This window comes from Cupressus sempervirens, chromosome 2, assembly GCF_028749045.1.
Source record: "Cupressus sempervirens isolate cs-2001-9-10 chromosome 2, ASM2874904v1, whole genome shotgun sequence".
Taxonomy (NCBI): Eukaryota; Viridiplantae; Streptophyta; class Pinopsida; order Cupressales; family Cupressaceae; genus Cupressus; species Cupressus sempervirens.
Window position 1 is genome coordinate 360,693,632 of NC_143119.1, and position 26,497 is coordinate 360,720,128.

The window sequence follows — 26,497 nt, forward strand, 5'->3', positions numbered from 1 at the left end:
AACTTAATATGAAATACCTACAATACAGTACAATAAGGTTCCGTAATTTTGAAGTTGTAGACAAATCAATGCTAACATCACTTTGAAAAGAAAGATGGGGAGTGTTTCCAGATTCAATCTTCAAGTTATGCATAGTTACGCTACCTCCATGTGCCTGTTGAAGCAGAAGACACTTCGCGAGGATGGAGAAGATGAAGTGAACTGTACAGACTTATTCAAGTTTCTTGCGGACAACTGGAGCCATGTGTTAAACCAGTCAGGCTGCAACACCAAATGTCCATATAGTTGGCTCTAGTTTTTGCCATGTTTCTCGATTTGGTCCTTAATCCTAGGTTCTATGCCTAGGAAGAATGTTTTAATTGTTAATCTTTCAAGTTATGTTAGTTGTAGTGGTAGGATTTATTTGAACACTGTTACTATCAGTAATATAATGGTTAGCTGGATGTATATAGGTTGTTTGACCACTTCAGCAATGGTTGTTTGCCAATGACTTTTATCATGGTAGTTTGATGTTTTTCTACCATGAGTGTTTTGTTGGTTTTACGCCCTCGAGCTATAGTTCTATAATGATCAGCACCCTAATTTTTCTGTTGTTTACTATTTAATATCAAAAACATTCAATGTTTATTCTTATTATTGACTTCTTCACCTGGCTTCCCTCACATATTTAGATCCCCATCTTAGCTATCTCTTTAAGTTCTCTTCTTCTTATGCATGCTTAAAAACTAATTTATATTACAAAATAATAGCACAAATTATGGAGGGAACCTTAACATCTCACATGTATGATGGCAGCAAAAAAGAAATAGCTTGCAAAGTAGAAATAACTTAATAAGTATAAAGCGCTCAATGGATTTGCAAATAGTACCATGACTATAAGAATTCTGCATCTTGGATCCATTGCTCCACTTGTCCACCATTTGTGACCGTTTATTATATAGTAATCCCCTTCCCTACAGAAAGCATAATTTACTTATATCCTTTAGCTATATAACAACATTGTTGGAATAAATGAGCAAAGTAAATCAGAAATCAGAGCTAGGTATGACCATAAAATATTCTCACAAAATTAGTGACTACCATACTCTTTAACTAGGATGCATAGAGAAGCTCCTAAAGCAATATCCTTTCACAACAATCATTACATTGGACAGGATATTCCAAGTATAAAAATAATGTATTCTTTCATTGAAAATGAATGGTAACTAAGCTTTCATATTTACAATGGCCTCAAGACAAATAGGTTCATATGAGCATACAAATGCATCAACTCTTCATCAGTATAGTATCTAAATAAATAGCATAAAAGAGAACACAAAATAAATTTGCCAGAACAAAATAACAATTACTTTGATATCAACCAAAACATGTAGACCAAAACTTGATAGATAAACAACATAAGACGCAATGATGCCTCATTAGCATTTTAGTTTGTCTTTTGCAATACAACCAAAAAAATAGATAATTCTGTGACAATAAACATCTCTTCAAATTGTTTGTGAAAGCTCCCTAATCTCTAAACTAAACCTATAAACTAATCTGGACTAACCCTGGACACCAAACTATAAACAAGATGTATCAGTATCAGCACTGTACAATTTTTCTAAGATGTCATGGTAATGAAATCTTGCAGATATTTTTAACACAGACAAGCACCAAAGTAATAACAATGCCTTGCAGGAAAGATTTTACATATTTGAATTAGGAAAGCAACATTATATAATAGTGTAATCAATAACGCTTCCTAATCACTAAATAGAAAACCAGCACTTCAGTGAAAAGAATAATTGGAAATAATAATAGATGTAGTACACCGACTCCAAGAATTCAACAATTAAGTTGCATAAAGAGAGACAACCCATGTAAAAATACAGCCTCAACACAAAGTTTGATGATAGGATCTACTTTGAACTCAATTACTAGGCATACACATTAAACCAATTAAATAATGATTTCTGCAGCATAAGCATATCATCCATCCTTCTAAATGTCTTTTGCTCAAAGCAGTTATTTATAGGTTACAATATCACAATATTTTGGATCTTAGAATATATTATAATATTTTGTGATTTTTAGTTTGCTATTTTAAGCTAGCTTTTAAGAATCTTCAATTGTTGAAATTGATAGCTTCGGTAAGATGCATGATAAGCATATACATGTGTGTGTCTATATATATACATACATACATACTCATATTTCATTGAAATATTAGTAATCTTGTTGTAGATTGATTATCCTCTGTATTAAAACATATCATGGATCCAAGTACATTGTCAAATCTGCACTTGCAGATTCTACTCCTGAGAATTGTCATACTATGTTCTTCATATTCTGATCGAGCAATGATCAAATGTTTGACTGAATCCAATCAGATTGAAGTCTGATTATAATTCCTTTCAGATCGGTGAAATGACATATAAATAGGTTAAGTGCAAACTGATACTAATCCCAATTAGGGATCGGACTTTAGTTTGGTAATCACATAGATGCAAATGAAGAGGCATGTCATGAGTGGACATGCCTTCACTTTGTGGAGACACGTCACCTCATGGACATGACTCTTCATTACATTTATATACTCAAATCGATCAGCCAAGAAGAGCATCGAAATCAATATATGCTCTGACCTTAAGAGTTTGGTGAATACAAATATCATATTTAGTGTTGCAAAATAATATTAAGTATTATCAATGTTGAATAATCATCTGCATACACATTTTACAAAGACCAAATTCTAATCACATTCTGCAAAATATAATTCAAAGCTTAGAAATAATCTGATTCTCAAAATTAAAAGGCATTCATAGTTCTAATCTGAGACAGTGTTTCTCATGAATTATGCATTAATGGATTCTCCCTTGTTTATTTATACATGATTAAGTTGCCTCTTTAGAGCAAGGGTGCACCTGGTGTTGTTTATTTGAAAAGTGATTTCAAAGAATTTATACATAAGGTTTGCACTCTCAAGCTTCACAATATAGGTAGTATATAATCGCTAACTGCATTTACTATAAGTTTTGTAGCTTTCTCATTATTCTCAATTAATTGAGTTTTCTCTAGATCATTCTCTAGTTCTATCTTATTTTCTTTCACAAATGAGTTTAACTTATTTTCTTTCATCACAATTATTAATTTCTATGATGTAAAGTTGTTTGCACCTTCAAGACTGTTGAGGCAAATAGCTTTGGCTCAGAAAATTGCACTGATCTCAGGAGACCATACTCACGTATATATACATGTCGATATGCAAAATATCGATATGTATATGTACATGAATATCGTCTAAACATTCTTAATGAAGATCGGAGCATTCAGAACTGCCGATGCATATTATTATTGAAGTAATATCTCAGATTTCAATTCAGTAAACAATCATATTTATACTGATTGTTATCAATTGCAAAAAACTTAGTTAAAGTCTTAATGGCATTAGTTCTTGTTATGACTAATCATCGGGTGTAACCATTCCACCGAACAAGCACATTGGCGAATGGACATCTCTCCAAATCGAGACATGCCCATTCAACCATGTACCCATCCAAATCATATAATGTATATGCCACCTGATATTGCAACATAGTAATCGATTAATGTGTGCAAATCGAAGGCTATACAGACACCGATCTTGAATAAATATTTATCATCATTTGCATTGAGTTTTATATATATTGTGCAACACTTGTATACGTCATTGGCATTGATTGTACCTGCAAGAAATATGCATACTTCAGCAGCGAAAAGAAAATCTGTAAGTAAACTTTACATGGTACCAGAGCTTGGCTAAGGAAAGATCACATTAAGTTTATTGAATCAGATTTTTACTTTAAGACAAACAATCCTCTCTCCCTACAAAATCACAAACACAATGAGATTCCAACATCACCTTGGAAGTGCTAATAACTTCGAATACTGGAAACTTCGAGTAATGATGTTGTTAAAAGAAAACAAATTGGAATCATTTATAAAAGAGGACAAAGAGGAACATAAAGATGATCCTGAAAAATCAGAATGGATTAAGAAAAGTGAAAAGGGAATGAAGATAATTGTAGATACTATTTGAGACTACATAGTACCTATTGTGGCAAAACATATCACAGCTTATCGTATGTTTCGAACTCTTGAAAATGCATTTATAATCAATAATACTAGCAGAAAACTTGCTCTTAAAAGACAAATGAATAATATAAGCATGAATAAAGGAGAAACTATAAATGCTTTCTTTATGAGAATCATGAACTTAAGAGATCAATTATCTGCACTTGGTTATGAGATTGAAAATCACGAGTTATCCTTAATAGCATTAGGACTTCCAAACTCATAGGAATCCTTTGTACAAGGCATAAGTGCAAGGTCTAAAATCCCTAAAATGGATCGTTTAAGATCAGATTGTCTTCAAGAAAAATCGAGATTAATGATTAAGGGATAACACAAAATCTTAGATGAAGATGTTCAAGTTATTAATACAAATGCTCATAAGAAAGGAAAAAAGAAAAACAACAAAACGAAAAGAAATTTTCATGGAAAAGAACAATCCAAACAGAAGAAAGATTTGTCCAAAATCCAATGCTTCAAATGTGATCTATATGGACATTATGCAATAAATTGTCCCAATAGATCTAAACCTCAAGCATCTTTTGCAAAATTTGAGATGTCAAATGAAGGAAATGCACATGAGAAATATGCTTTCTATTCTGCATTATCTAGCCAAATATTAACTAAAAGGAATACATGGATAGTTGACAACGGGTCTTCTAGACACATCATTGGATATCAAGATAACCTAGAAAGCATGAAAATAGAAATTGATGAAAAAGTTACAATTGGTGATGACTCTGCACACTCGATAAAAGGAATTGGGACCTGCACCATAAAATTGAAATCTTGAAATTCTATTCAATTTTCTGGTGTTCTCTATGTACTAGGTATTAAGAGGAATTTAATATCTATATCCACTCTTGAAGACGATGGTTGTAGAATTGTTTTCATGGAAGGGAAAGTACTAGCATGGCCTAAAAATTCAACCATTAAAAGGGCTTTAACAATAGGAGTATGACAAGGGCTCCTATATGAGCTATGTGCTAAGACAAACTTTGCACTTGTACATGAGACCTCTGATTCAAATGAAATATGGCACCGAAGACTAAGTCATATCAACTTTCGTGCCCTAACATCACTGGAGAAGATAGTAACTGGAATGTCCAAGTTAAAACATATTCAAAATGAATTGTAAAGGTTGTTCCCTAGGGAAAAACACTAAAAAGCCATTTCCCCATAGTTTGAGCAAAACTAAAGAAATGTTAGAACTAGTACATTTTCATCTAAGTGGGCCCATGTCTATACCAACCATAGGAGGATACCTGCACTATTTGATATTTGTTGATGATTTTTCAAGGAAGACATGGTTATACTTCCTTAAATGCAAAGAATCTAAAGAAATTCTCTCTAAATTTAAAGAATTCAAAGCTATCACTGAGAACTCCTCCGGTAAGAACATTAAAATTCCGAGAACAAATAATGGGAAGGAGTATACTTTTGAAATATTAAAAGAGTTCTGCAAACTCACTGGGATTAAGAGGGAGTTCATAGTCCCTCTCAATCCTCAACACAATAGGGTTGCTGAAAGAAAGAACGGAACTATTGTAGAAGCTGCTTAGGCCATGATTTTTGATCAAAACTTGAGTATGTCTTTTTGGGCTGAAGCATCCAACACAACAGTCTATATTCAGAATAGATGTCCTCACTCACATTTGGACAATAAGGCTCTTGAAGAAACATTTTCTAGAAAGAAACCTGACATCCGTCACCTAAGGATATTTGGATGTCCTATATATGTGCATGTAACTAAGGAGGAAAAGACTAAGTTAGAACCTTCTGGAAGAAAGGGTATTCTCATTGGTATTAGTGAAATAGTAAAAGGATACAGAGTCTACATTCTAGGATAGAAACAAATAGAACTAAGTAGAGATGTCATCTTTGAGGAAGACATTGGTTTCAAAAGAGCCAAAACCAATGGATATAGGGTTACTTTTAAGGATAAAAAAGTTATCGGCCAAATAAGAATGGCATTAGATTAAATAAATAATAAGCTAAAACTACAATAGTTCATGCATGCTCCAGTTATGTAAAATGTTGTCAAGTCGAGTGGTGGAGATTGGGTTTGTAGAGCCAACTTGAAATCCTTGGCCATGGTAGAAATTAGGCAGATATGCCGAACATGTGATCTTTGTTGATTGTCCAAACACTTCAGTTATTTTGGAGAATAACTGTTGGGAGCCCCAGTGTTGTTTGTAAAGAAGAAGGATGGAACCATGAGACTATGTATAGATTACAAGATACTTAATAAAGTCACCATCTAAAATCGGTACCCATTGCCGAGAATAGATGATCTTTTTGACCAAATGAAGGATGCGATAGTATTTTCAAAAATTGATTTAAGATTAGGATATCATTAGCTTCGAATTAAAGATGAGGATATACATAAGACCACATTTAGGACCAGGTATGGACATTATGAATTTATAGTATTACTTTTCAGGTTACCCAATGCCCCAGCAGCTTTCATGAATTTAATGAATAGTATATTTCAGGACTATTTGGACAAGTTTGTATTGGTCTTTATAGATGACATTTTAATATACTCTAAGAACGAAGAAGAACATCAGAGGCACTTAGAAATAGTTCTGCAAACACTAAGAGAACACAAGCTATATGGGAAACTATCTAAGTGTACTTTTTACCAAAAGGAAATTCAATATCTAGGGCACATTATATTAGCTCAAGGTATAGCAGTAGATCCATCTAAGATAAAAGCAATTAAGGAATGGCCCATCCCTAGAAATGTATCCGAAGTTAAGAGTTTTATGGGGTTAGTTGGATTCTATAGAAAGTTTGTCAGAGATTTCTCAAGGATAACCTATCCGATCACTTCACTTCAGAGAAAGGGAAAGAAATTTATTTGGACAGATAAATGTCAATTAGCTTTTGAATTTCTGAAAGAAAAATTGACTATTGCACCTATTTTGAGGGCACCTGATCCACAAAAACAGTTCATAGTTATAACAGATGCATCCGGAGAAGGATTAGGAGGGGTATTAATGCAGGATGAACAGTTCATTGCTTATGAATCTAGAAAACTAAAAAATGAACAAAATTACGCACCCCATGACCTTGAATTAGCAGCAATAGTGCATGCCTTGCAAATGCGGAGACATTACTTAATCGGAAAACCTTTCGAGCTTATATCTGATCATCACAGTTTAAAGTATATTTTCACTCAACCAAATCTTAATGCTAGACAAAGGAGATGGCTAGAATTTTTAGCAGATTATGAGTTCAACATAAGCTACATTAAAGGTAAGGAAAACAAGGTGGCTGATGCCTTAAGCTGGAGAAGACATATTTCGGCAATAATTACTGTAAACTTCAGATTGAAGGACCAAATTTTACGACACCTAGAGCATGATGAGTTTTATACAGAAATCAGCTTGGCTCTTATGAGAGACCAGCAAGATCCTAAGTATTCAGAGTTTAGCTTAGAAGAGAATGGATTATTAAGATACCACCAAAGAATCTATGTGCCCAACGACCCTGAACTCCGAAGACAAATTTTAGGTGAATTTCACTTCGCCCCATATTCAGGACATCTGGGAGTAACGAAAATGTTATCTAATATAAAACCTTTATATTTCTAGAAGGGGATGAAAAGGGAAATAATTGAGTTTGTAGCAGGATGCTTAGAATGTCAGAGAGTAAAGGCAAAACATCGGTACCTAGCAGGTTTGTTGCACCCAAATGAAGTACCTGAATGGAAGTGGCAAGTAATATCCATGGATTTTGTACACAGGTTACCGATGACCTGAAATCGACACAACACTATTTTGGTCATGGTTGACAGATTGACTAAGGTTGCTCATTTCATACCAGGGAATTTATCTGATGGAGCACCCAAAATTGCCCATAAGTTCATAAAAGAGATTTTGAGGTTGCACAAAATTCTGGAGAAAATTATTTCAAATAGGGATGCTAGGATAACTTCCAAATTCTAGCAAACATTATTTACAGCTTTGGGCACCAAATTGAATATTAGTTCAGCCTATCATCCTGAGACAAATGGTCAAACAGAACAAGTAAATCAATTATTAGAAGATCTCCTAAGAGTATACTATATGGACTGACAATACCAATGGGAAACATACTTACCCCTGGTAGAATTTGCATTTAACAACTCCTATCAGTCCACCATGAGAATAGCTCCCTTTGAGGCTTTGTATGGTCATAAGTGCAGAACTCCAGTGAGTTGGAATCGATTGGAGGATAGAATCATTGTCAGGCCTGAAATGCTCTAAGAGATGGAGGACCAAGTACTCTAGATTCGTCAGAGGTTAAAAGAAGCAAACGACAAACAAAAGAGTTATGCTGATGCCAATAGAACACCCAAAGAATTCTCAGTAGGGGACAAGGTGTTATTAAGGGTTAAACCTCAGAAAAGTACTATCAAGTTTGGCAAAAATGCTAAATTAGCCCCAAGATATGTAGGACGCTTTGAAGTTTTGGAAGTTGTAAACCCAGTAGCTTATAGGATTGGTTTATTACCAGCCCTTGCCAGGATGCATGACGTCTTCCATGTGTCATATTTTAAAAGGTATATTACCCACCATGAACATATGATTGATTGGAAATTACTGCAGGTGTGAGAACCAGGAGTGGTACAGGTAAGACTACTCAAAATACTCAAGGTACATAAGCTACACTTACAAAATCGAGAAGTAACGAAGTGTAAGGTCTAGTGGGACCAGTATGCTGAAGATAATGCCACCTAGGAAGATTATCATGATATTTTTCAAAAATATCCCTATCTTTTCTCTGAGATTGAAAACTGAATATTTCCTTTCTTTCCATATAACTGACTGAGTACTACTTAAATTTTCTATTATTTTCATTGAGGAAAATGAAAAATCTAAGGGGGTGGGTATGTTACATCCCAAATTTTTGCCCTAAATTTTTATTTTGATTATAGTTGTTGGTTTAATGAATTATTATCATGTGAAGCGAGTTAGTTAATTATAGATGTTGCATCAATTTATTTCTTCCTAATCATGTGAAGTGAGTTAGTTAATTATAGCCATTGTATCAATTTATTTCTTCTTGATCATGTGAAGTGAGTTGGTTAAGTATAGCCGTTGTATCAATTTATTTCTTCCTAATCATGAGAAATGAGTTAGTTATTTATACGTTGATGAAATCTCTAATGGTCACTAAAAGATCGACAATGGTTTTGGATTAACAATTAATATATCTTGAATTAATGTCTTGGCGATAATGTTTGTTTGAATGATTGCAGAAAGAAGATTGAAGAGAGGGGTCAGGCATTGCTAAATTGGACATCGGAAGGGGATGGTCGAATGGTCCAATCATCTGAATCAACAGGTTTGACCTAAGACTACCCTGGCAAGGATACTAGGATTTGACAACATGTTGCATTAATGGAACCGCATGAGCTATTAAAGAAATAATATAATAAATAATATAAATAAAAACTATAATTCATACCTTTGAGGAATTATTAATGAATTTATTATTTAATCATTATTATTCACACTCGAATACAAACATATGTATATAAAAATAAGGTGACACCAATAAATTATAAGCTATAATCAAATGATGTCACCTTATCAATACATACACATGAACGTAAATTAGAATGAACAATAACAATAAAATAATAAAACCAAACTCTTCAACTTCTTACTCATTTCTATTTTTCCTTCTTTTAAAAATCCGAATTGTTATGCATTCAAAAAGTCTCTTGTAACTAATGGCAGCTGAAGAGCCAAACCAATTCTTTCTTTTAAGGAGTCTCATGATCCTGTCTTAGCACAATCCTTTATTCTTTTCTTCCCTCTCGGCAATCAGACTCTCTGTTCTCTACATTTACATAGAGTGGAGAGGCTAATCCGACTAAATCATTGCATTTTTCATTTTTCTCCATAATACCTTCACATTCTGAATCTGTAGGATACTGTGCAAGGAGCTGAGTCTATTTACCGACCACAGAGAATCCAAAAAGAAACAATGTGACATGAGATACTGTCGTGCTGTATTTTCCTTATCTTTCTTGCATTCTTTCTTAGTGCTAAGTCTATCATGTTTCTAGTAGAATGTATACACTAAGTTCAAATGCCATCGTACCATAATTTCCATGATGTTGCATCAGTCGTGTATCCCTTTGTGTACAGAATCCAGAATACTGATGTCTATTACAGACTTAATCAATGAGATATTAAATAGATGTTTAGAACATGGAATATGTCATTTATATCATTAATGATACATAACCATGATAGGGTATCATTCATGCATGAACGATTAACTTAGCCCAGAAATTAATACATTTATTTATTTCCCACAAAGATGAAAACAATATCATGAAATCTGAACACCGAGGAATTCACCAGGCAATGATGCCATTATAGATGAAGAGGTGTAAAGAAATGCAATGGATATAAACTCGTGAGCACCTAGGAATCACTGGCATGGTAGCCTGAAAATGGTGAGGAGGTGTAGAAGAGTCTGCACAAATAAGAATGGCATCAGATTAAATAAATAATAAGTCAAAACTACAATAGCTCATGCATGCTCCAGTTATGTAAAATGTTGTCAAGTCGAGTGGCAGAGATCGGGTTTGTAGACCCAACTTGAAATCCTTGGCCAAGGTAGAAATTAGGCAGATATGTCGAACATGTGATATTTGTTGATTGTCCAGATGCTTCAATTATTTTGGAGAATAACTGTTGGGACTTCAACCCACCTGATTACTCGAATGGCTGGGTTATGAACATCCCAAGCCCGATCCCAAGGTAAGGAGGGCCGTTCTATTAATTTAGGATGTGTGGGCATAAGTAATGGTCCGCAATTGGGAGGTTAAATCTATGTCAATGCTTCTCCTCTCACCAATGCTGAGGCTTGGACAACGAGTTTAAAGAGATTCTTTGTTAATACTATATGTTTCTTTCACTTTTAACCTTTGCAAGAATAGATAGATAATTTCATTTCATGAAGGAGAAAACATGTACTTTTATGTTGAATAAGCATTTCGATTGATATAATTAGTCATTACTTTATTTTCAATAGAATAATTAGTAGTTAAATTGTTAGCAATACATAAGTATCTCTTTTGTTTCTCGTGAAATCAGCTGAATGTGTAAAATAGATTGAAAAGAGTTTCTTCAGTTATAATTAGTTGGTAGAAATCATTTTCATGTGAAATGTAATCAGTTACTTGTGAAATTAGATTAATTTGAGATTAAAATTTGGTTATGAAAATTCATATGTTACAATGCATGAGAAAACCACAACAAATAAATGCTTTCTTATATCAACTCTGTTCTTTTACAATGCATTGTAGGCTATGGCCTACTAGAGGCTCCAACCCCTATGTTTATGAGCACCGACTCACGGGAAGCTCCAACTCCCACACTTCGTAGGCTCCAACCTACAGGAAGCTCCAACTCCCACTATAGTCTTCGTGAGCACCAACCCACTACACAAACTTTTTTTCCACCTCTTACAATGTTGCTTTCTTCAACTGATAATAGACACTTTTATTGCACACTTCTTTTCTTTAATCTGAAACTTATCTATGCATGAATTCTTTTGTTATAACAACACTCCTCTCTATTCTAGAGGTCAGCCATCAATAATTAGAAATCTTGATCTATAACATTCTCATCTATCTTCACACATCACTCTAAAAACTCTGATTCTACAGTAGACCAATAAATCTGCAATACTGTTTTGACACATCTTCTCTTTCACTTTATATTCTATTATTCATCACATATTCATCCAACAACTCTTTTTATATTTGAAAATATCAAAGAGTGTGACTTTTCAAAATCAAAAGTCATATCCTTTTGAAATCGCACCTTTTCATAAAATGATTTTTTTAACTTTGTTATTATTTCTTTTAATAATCTCTACTCTTTATTTCCTTCAGAGCTTTTATAACATGAAACAATTTATAATAATAATAATATTCCATGAATCCACTATTCGCACTTTTACTATAAGGCCTTGTTTTAAACTTTCACTTGTATCTGCTCAATATTTTTACCTGCGACAATACTATTAACTTGACCACCATTGTTTCTAAATTTATTTTGATCTTCACAATGACTCATTGCTATCTCAATATTACATTTAATTAAATAATATATTTCTGCATAATCCATAGTTTGTTTTCTATCTTATGTTAAATATTTACTTTGATTGTTGCAAAAGGGTATTTGCTATATGATATCATTAATTTTTCTTATGACAGTATAACTATCTTTTCAAGAGTGCTCAAGTCTCACCTACACAAATAGAGAAACAAAGAAAACTAGAAAAAATTAGCGACTTGTCTTCAAATATTAAAAAGATCAAACCACCTAGGTTTCTCGAGCTTCAAATCTAGAGAGGATGCAGAAGCCTAGTTAACTGAAATGGAACAGTACTTTGAAATCAAGAGTTTTTCTGAAACTTCCAAAGCAGTATGGGGAATATACCACCTTTCAAGTGAAGTAGCTACTTGGTAGGGCAACACTAAGATAGACCTCAACATTAGGACAACTGAGGTTACATGGGACAAGTTCGTCTCCATCTTTAAGAACTGATGGTTACCTCAAACTTTCAACGATCAGAAACTGTTAGACTTTCACAACTTTAAACAAGGGAATATGTCTGTACACAAGTACTAGGAGAACTTCACTCGATTGGTGAAGTATGTATCCCCGTATCATCAAGACAAGAACCTGAAAGAGAAGAAGTACATTATAGGATTGAACAATAGGATCAGGGAAACAGTGGATGTTCTTGCTCCTCGAACTATGGAGGAAGCCCTCAAGAGAGCTGTCTGTCAAGAAAACAAAGTGAAAAGGGATGACTCTATCTGGGATAACAAGCGGAAAACTAGTTGGAACGTAGAAGGATCAGATTCAGGATCCCACAAAAAGCATTTTAAGAACTTCAAACCCAATAAACCAAAGCCCAAAGGGAATGGTGGTAAAGAATTCAAGGGTAACCACAACTTAAATGAGGGTGGTAAAGGAAATGAAAAGAAAGGACCACCATCAGGATGTTTTAAATGTGGTGAGGATAATTATGCCAACAAGTGCCCTAACAAGCCAACTACCAACCAGCCACCTCAACCCCCATTACCGCCACAACAAACCGCCTACTAGCAAAGGATTCCTACAACACTAGATAACTGGCAAGGAGAACAATTGGGTCCAATAAAAACTCCGGGCAAGATCTACAGAAACCCTATTTCTATATTAATTGATACAGGGGCAAAAGAATAGTTTATATCCCCAAAGCTATTGACTAGATTTCCTAAAAGAACTAGTTTTATGGAAAACTCATGGACTATTGAGTATGCAAACCAATCAAGGGCTAGGGTAGAGCAATGCCTATTTGAGGCCTGGGTTGACTTTCCATATTTTTCAACAAAAGTCAATCTGTATGTAGCACCTCTTGGGTCCTATGACATCATCATGGGTATAAATTGGCTTAGTGAACATAAGGCTAACGTCAATTGTCTTGCCAAGACAATAAAATGTTTAGATGATCGAGGTAATCCTATGACCATCAAAGGAATTATGCATGAGATCAAATCTCACAAGATATCGTCCATGTAGCTTAAAAGATGCAGAAAGAAGGGGTGTGAAATTTACGCAATAAAGATAGAAGACTTGAGAGAACCTGTAGATACTACTTATCTAAATGACTATGTTGGATGGATATTTTGCAACAACAAATTTGGGTAAATCCAATCACAAAATAGGTAGACCAGCCACAGTGTGGGAAACAAAGTCTCTCCCACATAAAAAGGAAGGCTCCCCTTTCCCACCGTTCCTTGGATCAACTCAAGGTAAACAAAAAGTTAAAAAATTTATGAGGGGTGTTACTAATATTCATTCCTCTTAACTTTCAAGAAAGAATCCACTTACTTGTGGAGCAAGTAATGGCCAAAATGAAATCTCTAACTACGCTTCCATCTAATAGCTAGAAACAGTGATACCAATAAACTCACACCAACTCAAAGGCTGATTAAAAGCATACCAATTTGGCTCTAAGTCTTGTTCTAACCTATTCTATAAGAATAACCTCTACCATTAGGACACAAAGGCTTCCAGAAGTAGCAAATTCTAACTACTTTTTGTGAATTTGAGATGGTGACATAAGCTATAGTCAAAGCTTCTAATCTATGTATTAACACAATCGCTCTTAGTCAAAGCTTCGGCTCTAATTTCTCCTTAATTCACTATGCTCTATTATTAAACACACAATAATAACATGAATTAAAGGTAATAGGCACAAATTATAGTTAAAGCTTCTAATTTTCTCTATCATAATTGCTTCCAGTCAAAGCTTCAAATCCAATTGCTTCTTTTATTCACTTTTCTCCCAAATTTGTACTACACAATCAAAGTTATTCTTGCACAAGTGTGGCAGAGCTTTCTTGCAAACAACATAAGATAATTTTTACAATGAGAAGGGCACTCCTAATATAGGCAAAGGAGTTGAGAAAAAGATGGAGGAAAAAGTGGGAGCAACTCAACCAACTTTGACCCAGTCTAACTAACAAAAGAAATTATTAGATTACATGTCATTACACATGTAAATTGTATTACATGTAATTACATCATTTCATGTAATACATCCTCTCCAACTACAAACATGGCAGATGAAGAAGAAGAAAGAGTTGAGGTTATTAATTCTGAATGAATCACTCCTATGGATTGTCGGCAAATGCCTTGTACTTGATGATGATCACAGGATTGAGGATTCTTGTATTCTATGTCACTACATTCACCATGATGTGTTTCCAGTTGTGAGTTGAAAACTTGACGCGATCAAGCTTTTCCTCATTCCAAGTTGTGAATTATCTTGTCAGACTTGCACATTCCGGATTTTTCGGCACTTTCAAGACCTTCTCAATGATGTCCAAACGTAAACTTGGAAAAACTTTCCATCAGAACCTTTAACTTTTTTTTTTTTGAAGCAAAGTGTTTGGCGCATTCCAACGCAAACTCAAGTTCCCGGACAATCATTGGGAAAATGGAGACCAAATGAGTTATTTGTTTTTGAGAATTAAAGCATGTCTTCTTGATGGGATATCTCAATTTTTTCAAAAAAGTTTTTACATATCTTGAAGACTGTATTGCAGCATGAAGATAACATCTTCCAATGAGATTGAATCCTTGAGAACTTTGGGATTTGAGTTACAATGATGAATCCATGAGGGATGGGTATTCAAAGTATGGATTAGACACTTATGGAACACATATGATGGCTGGAAATAAACCGGAAAGTATATGTATTTCAATGGAAAGGGCCAAAGTTGGACTTGGAAAGATGGATTGCATGTGGGCAATGATGGGCTTTTGTGGGTATGGCCAATAATGCAAGTTGGGATGCATATGAATGCGTGCAAATGATAACTTTTGACTTTTAAACTATGACCTTTAGTCAAAAACGGGTTGTTTAAATGTCATTACACATAAAGTGGATTACATGTAAAACGAACATGCATTTAGGTCTGGAGGATGGAAATCTATGTAAATGGGAACGAAGGATGAGATTGCATGTAAATGTGGATTGAGGGTGAGATTACATGTAATCGCATGTGGAGAATGAGATGCAGTGTGTCATGACATGGAAAGTAGAATTACTTGCAATTGCTCTTGTAGTGTAATTGCATATGAAAGGAATGGATGCAATGCGCCTTAGCATGTAATGGTGAATATGGAATGAAACAATGCACTTGCACGAAAAGGTGGAAGGTGGAGTTTAGTGAATTGTGCTCAAGTTCTTGGGAAAGAACTTGCAACTTCTTCAAAATGAAGAAAAACAAAAAAGCAAGCAAGCAAACAATGAAAACAAGCACAAAAGAAAAACGTACTATTGGTCTTAGACTCAAACATGCCAACAGGGAAGTTGTTTTCATGTGAAAATTCGAATTTGAGGTTTGGGGAAATCCAAAAGTGTGAAAATGAGAGTTTTCATCATATTTATAGGCAAAATGCACTTTTCATGGCATATATATGAACAAATGTACAACATCAAGCTAAAATATGCATCAAAATAGCAAGATAAGCATGAATTGATGAGCAAGTTTGAAAATGTCCACTTACTTGAAGATCAAACAACCAAAACAGCAAGAACCATAAACTTTGAAGACCAATTCTTCTCCAAATCCAAATTCTCAAACAATAATTTGACTTCTTCCATACTTGCATTCAACAAATATTAATGAGCAATGAAGGGTTGAATTTAACATGTAAATGCCAAAAACATGGTCTCCAAAGGCAATAGCATGCATTCAAACTCAAAAATGAGCCCTATTGATCCAAATGTATGGGCTGGAAATGCTATTTTTTAAGTTTTTTGAACAAAAATGTGCCCTTTGCATGTAAAATCTGGGTCATTTTTTGCAAAAATGTGGCTCACAAATGCATATATATTGATCATTTTTTACTTGTGAATGCAAAAACGACTTTCCCAAATATATATACATGGACGCAAATGCAAAAAGTGTGGCTCTAAAATGCAAAAGAAGTGAATAAAAAACCCAAATTTCTAGGCGTTTGTAGCAAAAACGTGATTCATAGAAGGCATGAAATGAAGCATTTTTGACATATAAAGGCACAAAAATGTGTTCTTCAATAGTACATATATGTATTCAAACCTCAAAACGACTTCTATTTGAGCCAAAAAGTGATCAAAACTGCCCCAAATTTGGGTGTTTTTCACAAAAACGTGGTTCAAAAATGCAAAAATCTGGGTCATTTTTGTTTTGGATATGCAAAATCATGACCCCCAAATGCATGTAGATGCATTAAAACTCAAAAACGCCCCACTTGTGATGGATTTCAAGTCATTATATGAGCAGATCTAAGCATTTTTGATGAAAACATGTTCTTGGAGGAGGAAAACATCAAGTTTTTTGCCCTTGAATCTTCAATTTCGATTCTATGAGGGCATATGCATGTATTAAATGCAAATCGAACCTTTTAGATGCAAGTGCATGTTTTAAAAACACATGTAATATAGAGTCTATAAGAAAAATCACACCTTTTGGATGCAAGTGCATGTTTAAAAATTTCCTCTCAAACGACTCGTAGTGCAAAATCGCACCTTTTGAGGGTCACTACATGTTTTGAAAACACTCAAATATTCATTTCTCACCTTTTGGGAGTCACTGCATATTTTAAAATACATGTAATGACATGTTTTATGTGTTTTAAAATTGTCTTTTCATTCAAAATCGCACCTTTTGGATGCATATGCATATTTTGATGAATATGTGCTTGTAGATATGTTATGCGCAACTTAAGTGATGAATTACGTAAACATCAAATTAATTTTTGAAGAAATATTACTTCAATGGGTTATAAATAATATTTACACTATACAGATAAATATATAATGTGAAAATATCAGTTAAAAAGTAATATTTACTAAGATACTTTAATTAAAATTCAAAAATTAAATCAAATTATATAGTTAATATAGTTAGTTAACTGAAAAAATGAAAAACAACTCAACTTGAAAATATAACATAAAATGCTCTATAGTTACTTTAAGTGAAAAATTAAAATGATAAAATAACTTAAAAACATAACATAAAGTGTATTTATGTTATATTTTTCAAAAAGTGAATGTCAACTTCAAAATATAACATGAAATTTTAATTCATGCAGTTGCACCTAAAAGGTCCACTTTTTGAGCACTAAATGGTCATTTCTTTTGACTGCCAACTCCAATTAAACTGTAAGATAGATCAAATCGAAGGGAAAACCAAGAGCAATGACTTGAGCAAAACCAAAGGACCAAAAGCCAACAAACACACTCATAAACGAGAAAAAGGATGTTGAAGGCTTCAAAAACCAAGTATAGGCTCGACAAACAGAAAAACTAAAAAGACTTGACGAAAGCCTTCAATAAAAGGGTTCATTATATCAATTGGAATCGATTGGTTTGATTAGGTGATTTCTATAGCGAGGTCAACCGAGCACTTCACAGAGACCCTCAAGACCCTAGGTATGAAGATTACCAAATAGAAGAGGTTGGATTGTTGAGATACAGAGGTAGGATGTATATACCCAAGGTTTCGGAAGTCCGAAGGATGATTTTAAAAGAATTCCACACAATTCCATATTCTAGACATCCTGGGGTGAGCAAGATGTTGGCAGATATAAAACCTTTGTTTTCTGGAAAGGGAATGAAAAGAGAAATAATAGATTACCGGGCAGGATGCCTTGAGTGTCACTGAGACAAGGCAAAGCATCGTTACCCAATTGGTCTACTACACTCGAATGAGATTCCTGAATGAAAGTGGCAGATAATTACCAGGGATTTCATTCAAGGGCTACTCATGACTCAAAATAAACACAACACCATCTTAGTAGTGGTGGATAGATTAACCAAAGTCGCTTCCTTCATACCAAGTAAATTACAAGATGGAGCACCAAAAATTGCTCACAAGTTTGTTCGAAAAAATTTAGACTTCCTAAAATTCCATAAAAGATTATATCCGACAAGGATGCTAAGATAACATCTAGGTTTTGGAAAACTTTATTTTCAGCTTTGGGAACCAAGTTAAACATCAATTGCGCTAACCATCCAGAAATCGATGGTCAGCGGGAGAGTAAATCATGTTTTAGAAGATCTAAGAATGTACTTTATGGATCGACAATATCAGTGGGAAATGTATCTCCCTTTAGTAGAATTTGCCTGTAATAACTCTTATCAATCTGCTATCAAGATGGCACCCTTTGAGGCCCTGTATGGTCATAAACGCAGAATTCCTGTAAGTTGGAACCGAATTGACTACACAATTATCATTGGGGTAGATGCTATTAGAGATGGAAGAACAGGTAGTTTAGATTCGTCAGAGGCTAAGAGAGGCAAATGAAAGACAAAAGAGTTATGCAGATGCTAAAAGAATAACTAGAGAGTTCTTAGTAGGAGAAGAGGTTCTATTAAAGGAAAAGGCACAAAAGAGTACTATCAAGTTCAGAAAGAATGCCAAGCTCACCCCAAGATACATGGGACACTCAAAGGTGTTAAAAGTTGTAAACCCGATGGCCTAGAGGATCGCACTACCTACAACCCTTGCCAGGATGCATGATGTATTCAATGTATCATATCTTAAGAAGTACATCACCCATCATGAGAATGTAATTGATTGGAATCTTTTGCAGGTACGAGACCCAGGGGTGGTGGAAATAGAGCCACTCAGAATACTCAAGGTGTGTAAGCTCCGCTTACAAAATCGATACATAACCCACTGCAAGGTCTAGTGGGACTAGTATACTGAGAAAAATGCTACATGAGAAGATTATGATGAGATCTTCCATAATTTTCCCCACCTCTTCTCTAGGATTGAAACATAAAATTTTGTTGACTATCATTAAAAAAAACTATACTTTGTTTACATAAGTAGAATTTTTTTTTTATAGTAAAGTTCATCGAGGATGATGAAACACAAGGGCGAGGGTTTGTTACATCCCAAAATTTTGATCTTTTAAAATAATCTTATAGTCATTGTAATGGTTAGTTAAAAACTCTCGGATGTCATGATGTTGTGAAATGGAAGTTATGGTTAACCTTTTTGGTTCATGTGAAACTGAATTATTAGTTCTTTATTGTTATTTCAACTACAAATGAATGCTTATATTTTCAGATAAATGTTAGTGGTGGGTAGCCGTTGTGACAATTATCAATTATTGTGTTTTCTTTATATTTGGATTTAAAACAAAGGAACATGTTATTATTGTGGAACTATGCATTTTGATTGTTGGAGCAGGCAAAGGGGGGAAAGCATTGCTAAATGGGATTTAAGGAATGGAACACCAATTTAGTCCATCATCAGACCATCGGGTATGGGTTCTAACTATCTTGATGAAGGATTTAATAGCTAGGCAACAGAGATACCTTGGACAGTCATGAGCTACTCGGTATGTTCTTAAAACAAGAGAAACATTAAACATTTGACAACATAAGAGAAACTATTACCTTCCTCTTATTTTTGAGACAGTGGAGTGGTCAACAGATGTAACTCTATATATATAAACACCATGTTATTTTTGCCAACATCTATAATTTACACCTACATGTACATATACGTATATGCATGCATGCATGATCAATATAATGATAAAAGGAATTATACATGCTCTCAAAATTACACACGCGTACATATATACATATATAGATAGATAGATAGATATGTGTACGTCCAATTATAGGTAAAATCAAATAGCATGATGACAATATATATATATATATATATGTATTTGATATATAAACATGAGAAAGTTTTAATTTTGGCTCCACATCAATGAGTGGTTACCACCTTCTTATTGGATTATTCCTTTTAAATTTTGAGAGATATGAGAAGTTTCTTGTAAGCAATATTTGGCCATGATCGAAACTACCTTCTTGTAACTGATGAAGCGGCAGGAGGAATTATTTACATTCCTCGCGGCTAAGGACAAGCGAATGGTAAATCATTTCTTTTCTATACGACTTCTCTAAGCAAAAGTTCTTCCATTTCTATAACTCTTTTCAGAGAAAGGTATTATACTTGGTTCATATCATGATATCACAACTGTCGTATCAGTCACGCCTTGCCAGTAGCATAAGAGACATTCCCGTGTTGAAGTTGTGTTGTTAGACCGCAACAACAGATTCTAAATCTTCATTTCAGGTCATGAAATCATTTCACAAGTCTTATTTCATATTTCATATGCTATGTCTTTCAAGATGCATTTCTTTTTAGATGATTTCCACTACGGAATGAATGAATACTATGGTAATGTGTATCCACGATCATGGATAAGCATCTTAGCCGTAACCAAGGCTCAAGAGTATATAGAATTCTGAAAAAAAATCAAAATTGTTTCCCATTCTATTACAATTCTTTTATCCATGCATATCGGGTGCTACTATAGACCCACACAATCAGCCCAGAAGTGACTCCATTATAATTGTTGAGCAAACACTTGTAAAATGCATACTCGTGAACGTTTTGTATAGAGATGGTTCCTTCATATTTCACAAGGTATATATCTGACTTATACAGTGGCATTATCCATATACCTAGTTTACCCTTTCTGTCTGACCATCCGTCTCTAGGTGGTAAGCTGAATTGATGTTTAGCTTTGTTCCTAAAGATGAAAATAATGTTTGCCAAAATTTGGATGTCATCCTAGCATCTTTGTCAGATATAATATGTTTTGGAACTCCATGAAGTCGAAAAATCTCACAACCTTGTGAGCTGATTTTGATGCTCCATTTGTTAAATTTTTCGAGAACGAAATGTGCTACCTTGGTTAGTTGATCCACAACTACTAGAATAGTATTAAGCTTGGTTTGTGTCATCAGCAGCGCTTGGATAAAATCCATTGTGATTATTTGCCATTTCCGGTCGGGAACTTTGTTTGGTTGTAATAATATGGCCTGGTATCAATGCTTTGCCCTAACCCTCTAGTATTCAAGGCATCTTACCACATATTTTGTTGTCTCCTTCTTCATGCCCTTCCAAAAGGGCAAAGGTTTAATATCAGCCAGCATCTTGGTTACTTCTGAGTGTCCGAAGTAAAGGGCACCATGCATCTCCCCCAAAATTATCTTTCAAATCTTTGGATTTTTTGGTATAAACATCCTACTTTTATATATTAGGAGTCCATCTCCTTCCAGTTGGTATCCTTCATACCAGAGATCTTGGGGATCCCTAAGGAGTGCTTGGAAAACCTCATTGTAAAATGTGGTGTCCCTTACTCTAAGGGTTATCCAAATTGATTTTTGGCAATTCGTTAAACACTTAGCATGCAACCATAAATGTGGGAAGATATGTTGTTTGAAACAAATAACCAAGTAAACAAATGATACTAGTGCAGTAAATACCCACAATATTTAGAAAAAATTGATTATTATCAGCATTCAGAGATTGCTTTGTACAACACTAATTGAAATAGCAATTTTTCCAATGTTCATACAACAAGCAGTGTAATAGTTTCTTCAAATTTCAATGTACCAAACTATAGACTTTTTTTTTTCTCTTTTTATTTGAAAAGAAATATTGAAACCTAGATAACCATGAAATGTCAAACTTTGCTGGAGTTGATAGCAGATAACGGATACAAGCAACGCCTAGTTTCTGCTGAGGAAATTATCAGTCGCATTTCATAATGCGTATGCTCGTTGTTGGGAATGTCCAGACTGGAGTGGGCGGCCAAACTCTGTAAATGTGCAGTTTGCAAGCCGATTATAATGTCATCAGGAATTAACTCGAAGCTTGGGAGTCCCTATCCTCGCAAGAATGCCCTTGGATATCCGTCGGTAATGACCCAGACTGTGGTCGGAACGAGCGCTGGCGTGGTTGCCATTTCAACAATATAATCGCATGAGTCTTTACTCAAATCACATGGCAGATTATTTCCTATTCTGGCCCGAAACTCGCCTTTAATCCTCCGCAAGGAAACAATACAGACACCCGCAGATCTTCGACCCTGTGATATTTACTGGGCTTCCAACAATGATGAAAATAGCATGAGGAAGGACGCCTGGCTCGGGAGACTCAAATTTTGCTTATTTGGAAATAAATCGTTGCTTATAATCACCTCAAAATTAAACCCTCTGACCTATGACCTGAATCGAATTTTTCGTCTGATACCAATTAATTCCTCCCCCTGGTTTCCTTTCAAATTCTTATAATTCTGCAATAATTTGATGGATGGCAATTGATTCTCCTCAATCAATCGATAATACAAGAATCTCCAACTTGCCCTTAGGCCACAGATTTCTGCCCTGTTGAAGTGACTGCAATATCACTTCCAGATTGCAATAATTCAGATGATATTCCACATCCTCAAAATTGCTTACCCATGGAAGTTTTCATTTCCAAGGATAATCTGAGAATTTGCAAACCAAATGACTACAAATTGCTCCAACTGAAATAGAAGTCGAATCCACAAAACCGCTTGTTCAAATGGGTGCCCCCTGCCCTCTATTTATTTACCTTTTTTAAGAAGTCACTGGAAGCTTCTACAACATCTCTTATTATAATGCACTTTATTATTAATTAACTTTATAAAATTAAATAAATAACTTTATAAAATTAAAAGTGCAATCTCAATTCGACATTAGAACAAATAGGCCCCACTTACTGGATTCTAATTCTCCGAGAGCAAAAATGTAATCTTCCGGCAACAGAATGACTCTCTCTCCAAAATCATTTGCCTACGAGAGTCAATGATAGGCAAATCTACGGTAGAAGTCATGTCGCTAGAAAGGGGACATGACAGTCCGCCCTTCTTGAAATTGCTTGTCCTCAAGCAATCTCAAAGCTGGATGCTGCAGAATTGTTTCATTTTCCCAAGTGGCATCTTCAACTGGTAGATCTCTCCATTTAACCAAATATTCTCTGATCACCCTTCTGCGGAGCTGCTTTTCCCTGCTTTCCAAAATGAAGTACGATACTAAGATCAATTTCCCTTCTTCATCCAAGGGAGGTAATACAGTAGAAGGTACCACATTCTGTCCCAATGCTTTTTTGAGGCGTGACACATGGAACACATTGTACACTTTGCTATCTGCTGGAAGCTCAAGCTCATAAGCCAATTGCCCTATTCGCCCATAATACCTAGGCTTAAGCTTCTCTGACCCACTCTTTTTGAGAGTAGATTGTCGAAATGGCTGAAGCATGAGGTAAACCATGTCACCCAGCTCAAAGCAACTCTCTGTCCTCTTTTGATCTACATACTGCTTATACTGATTCTGTGCCTGAGCTATGTTATCCCAGAGAGCGTTAATAATGTCTTTACTCTCTTGAATCAAATCCCTGGCACGTGGAACCCGAACATCACCCATCAGCAAGTCAATAAAGCTCGGTGCATCATACCCATATAACGCTCGAAAAGGTGTCATCTGAATAGACATGTGAAAAGTGGTGTTATAACAATATTCACACAAATAAATCCATCTTACCCATGCCCTCTGCTGATCAGCCACGTAATTCCTCAAGTAGCCTTCCACCCATTTGTTCACTATTTCCGTCTGTCCATCAGTCTGCGGGTGATAACTGGTACTGGGGGTGAGCTCAGTGCCACATAATCAGAACACCTCCTACCAAAAATGACTCAAGAATCTACTATCCCTGTCGCTTACAACACTTCGGGGTATCCCATGTAACCTGAAAATCTCTTTGAAGAATACCTCAGCTACCTGTACTGCTGTGTAAGTAGTGGTGATGGGAAAGAAGTGAGCATACTTCGTTAGTCTATCCACCACCACATAAATGCAATCGTGTCCCTGAGCCTTGGGCAACCCTGTAATGAAATCCATGGATATGCATTCCCACTTTTGATCTGGAATGGGAAGTGGCTGTAGGAGTCCTGCTGGGAAGGTGTGCTCTTGTTTATTCTACTGACAAACGGGACACTCACGAACATACTACAACACATCTATCTTGAGTCCTTTCCATGTAAACCGTTCTTGTACCTGTCTATATGTTTTAAAGTACCCGGGATGACCAGCTATAAGTGAGTCATGAAGAGCCCTCATAATAGTCTGTTTCATCTTGGATCCTGGGACTAAAAATATCCTACTCTTGTAAATAATCAATTCATCCACAAGTGTATACCTGGTATCAACAATCGTTCCGTCAATTATCCCAGATGCCCAAGAGTCTCTAACATACTCTACAACAATCAAATGCTTCCAATCCTCAGAGATCTCAATCATCGCACTAAGGTGTGGCCTTCGTGACAAGGCGTCTACTACCACATTTTGAGTTCCCCTAACGTATGATATATCAAAGTCATAAGCCTGCAACTTACTCACCCATTTCTGCTGTCTATCATTGAGATCTATCTATCCAAGGAAATGTCTCAAACTATTGTGGTATGTTTTTATACAAAACTTACTACCTACTAGATACTGCCTAAATTTAGCTAATGCGTGCATGATAGCTAACATCTCCTTATCGTAAATACTAAATGATCTCTCTGGCCTACGGAGTTTCCTGCTCTCATGCAATAGGATGTTTGTCCTGCATCAGAACAGCCCCAATACCATCTCCTGAGGCGTCACACTGGAGTTCAAATGGCTTCGAGAAATCAGGCAATGCTAGTACCGGACATGAGGTCATGATCTCCTTAAATTTGTCAAAACAAACCTGTGCCTTTGAAGTCCAAACAAAAGCTCCCTTTTTTAGCAAATCTGTCATAGGGGCCGCATGTCGCGAATATCTGCAAACAAATCTGCGATAGAAGCCACATAAACCAAGGAATCCTCTTAGCTAGGTCAGGTTCTCAAGAATAGGCCACTCCACAATAGCACGGATCTTATCAGGATCCATCCGTACTCCTTCTCTACTGATAATATGACCTAAGTATAATAACTCGGTCATGCCCAAATCACATTTGGACTCTTTGGCATACAAGGACTCTGCCTGCAAAGTATTCAGTACTGTCTCGAAATGTTCCATATGCTCATGCCATGTCCGACTGTATACCAATATATCATCAAAGAAAACCAACACAAACTTCCTCAGCTAATGATGGAAGACTTTATTCATGGTGGACTGGAAAGTAGCTCGAGCATTGGTCAAACCAAATGGCATAACTACAAACTCAAAGTGCCCACAGTGACATCTAAATGCAGTCTTCTCTATGTCCTGTTCTCTGACTCTAATCTGGTGGTAGCCGGATCTCAAATCAATCTTGCTAAATTAACAGGCCCCATGTAGTTCATCTATAAGCTCATCAATCCGCGGAATGGGATATCTATTCTTAATGGTTTTCTTATTCAGCACTCTGTAATCAATGCACATTCGAAGTGAACCATCTTTCTTCTTTACCAAAACTACTGAAGAAGCAAAAGGAGACTTACTAGGTCTAATGTGTCCCATTGCAAGAAGTTCCTTGATGGTTTTCTCTATTTCATCTTTGAGCCTCTTTGGATGCCTGTATGGAGTAATCATAACTGGTTTAGCACCTTCTTCTAATTCGATGATGTGCTCAATCCCTCTATCAGGTGGTGTACCAAGTGGAATATCGTTGAATACCTTACTATACTTCTTTCTCAATATCTGGATGTCTGGATGATATTCGGTCTTTTGTTCTTCCTCCTTTGTGGGCATGAGAGTACACATGGCTGCCCATTCAATATCATTATGCCTCACCAATCTTTCCAATCGCCTAAGAGAAATGATTCGGATGTCACTATTCCTGATAGCTCTCAACACATGTTGCTTCCCATCTACCTCAAACTTGATCTCCATGTCCTTGAGGCGAAAAGTGACCTCACCCAATAAACGTAACCATGTCATACCCAAAACGATATCCAAGTCGCCCATATTGACCACATGGTAATCTGCTTTAAACTCATAATTATTCAGGCATAAAAGCATGTCTCTAACCATTCTATTACACTTAAGAGTGTA

General features: G+C 35.4%; 1 protein-coding gene across 3 annotated transcripts in view; it reads right to left on the reverse strand.

Moving 5' to 3' along the window:
• Window positions 1–26,497, reverse strand: part of IBR3 (acyl-CoA dehydrogenase-like protein) — a 403,438-nt gene that overhangs the window by 140,241 nt on the left and 236,700 nt on the right. For all 3 annotated transcript variants that reach the window (XM_089813746.1, XM_089813745.1, XM_089813744.1), the window contains exon 14: window positions 869–953. In XM_089813746.1, the coding sequence (XP_089669872.1) occupies window positions 869–953 (85 nt within the window). The remainder of the gene's footprint in view (window positions 1–868; window positions 954–26,497) is intronic.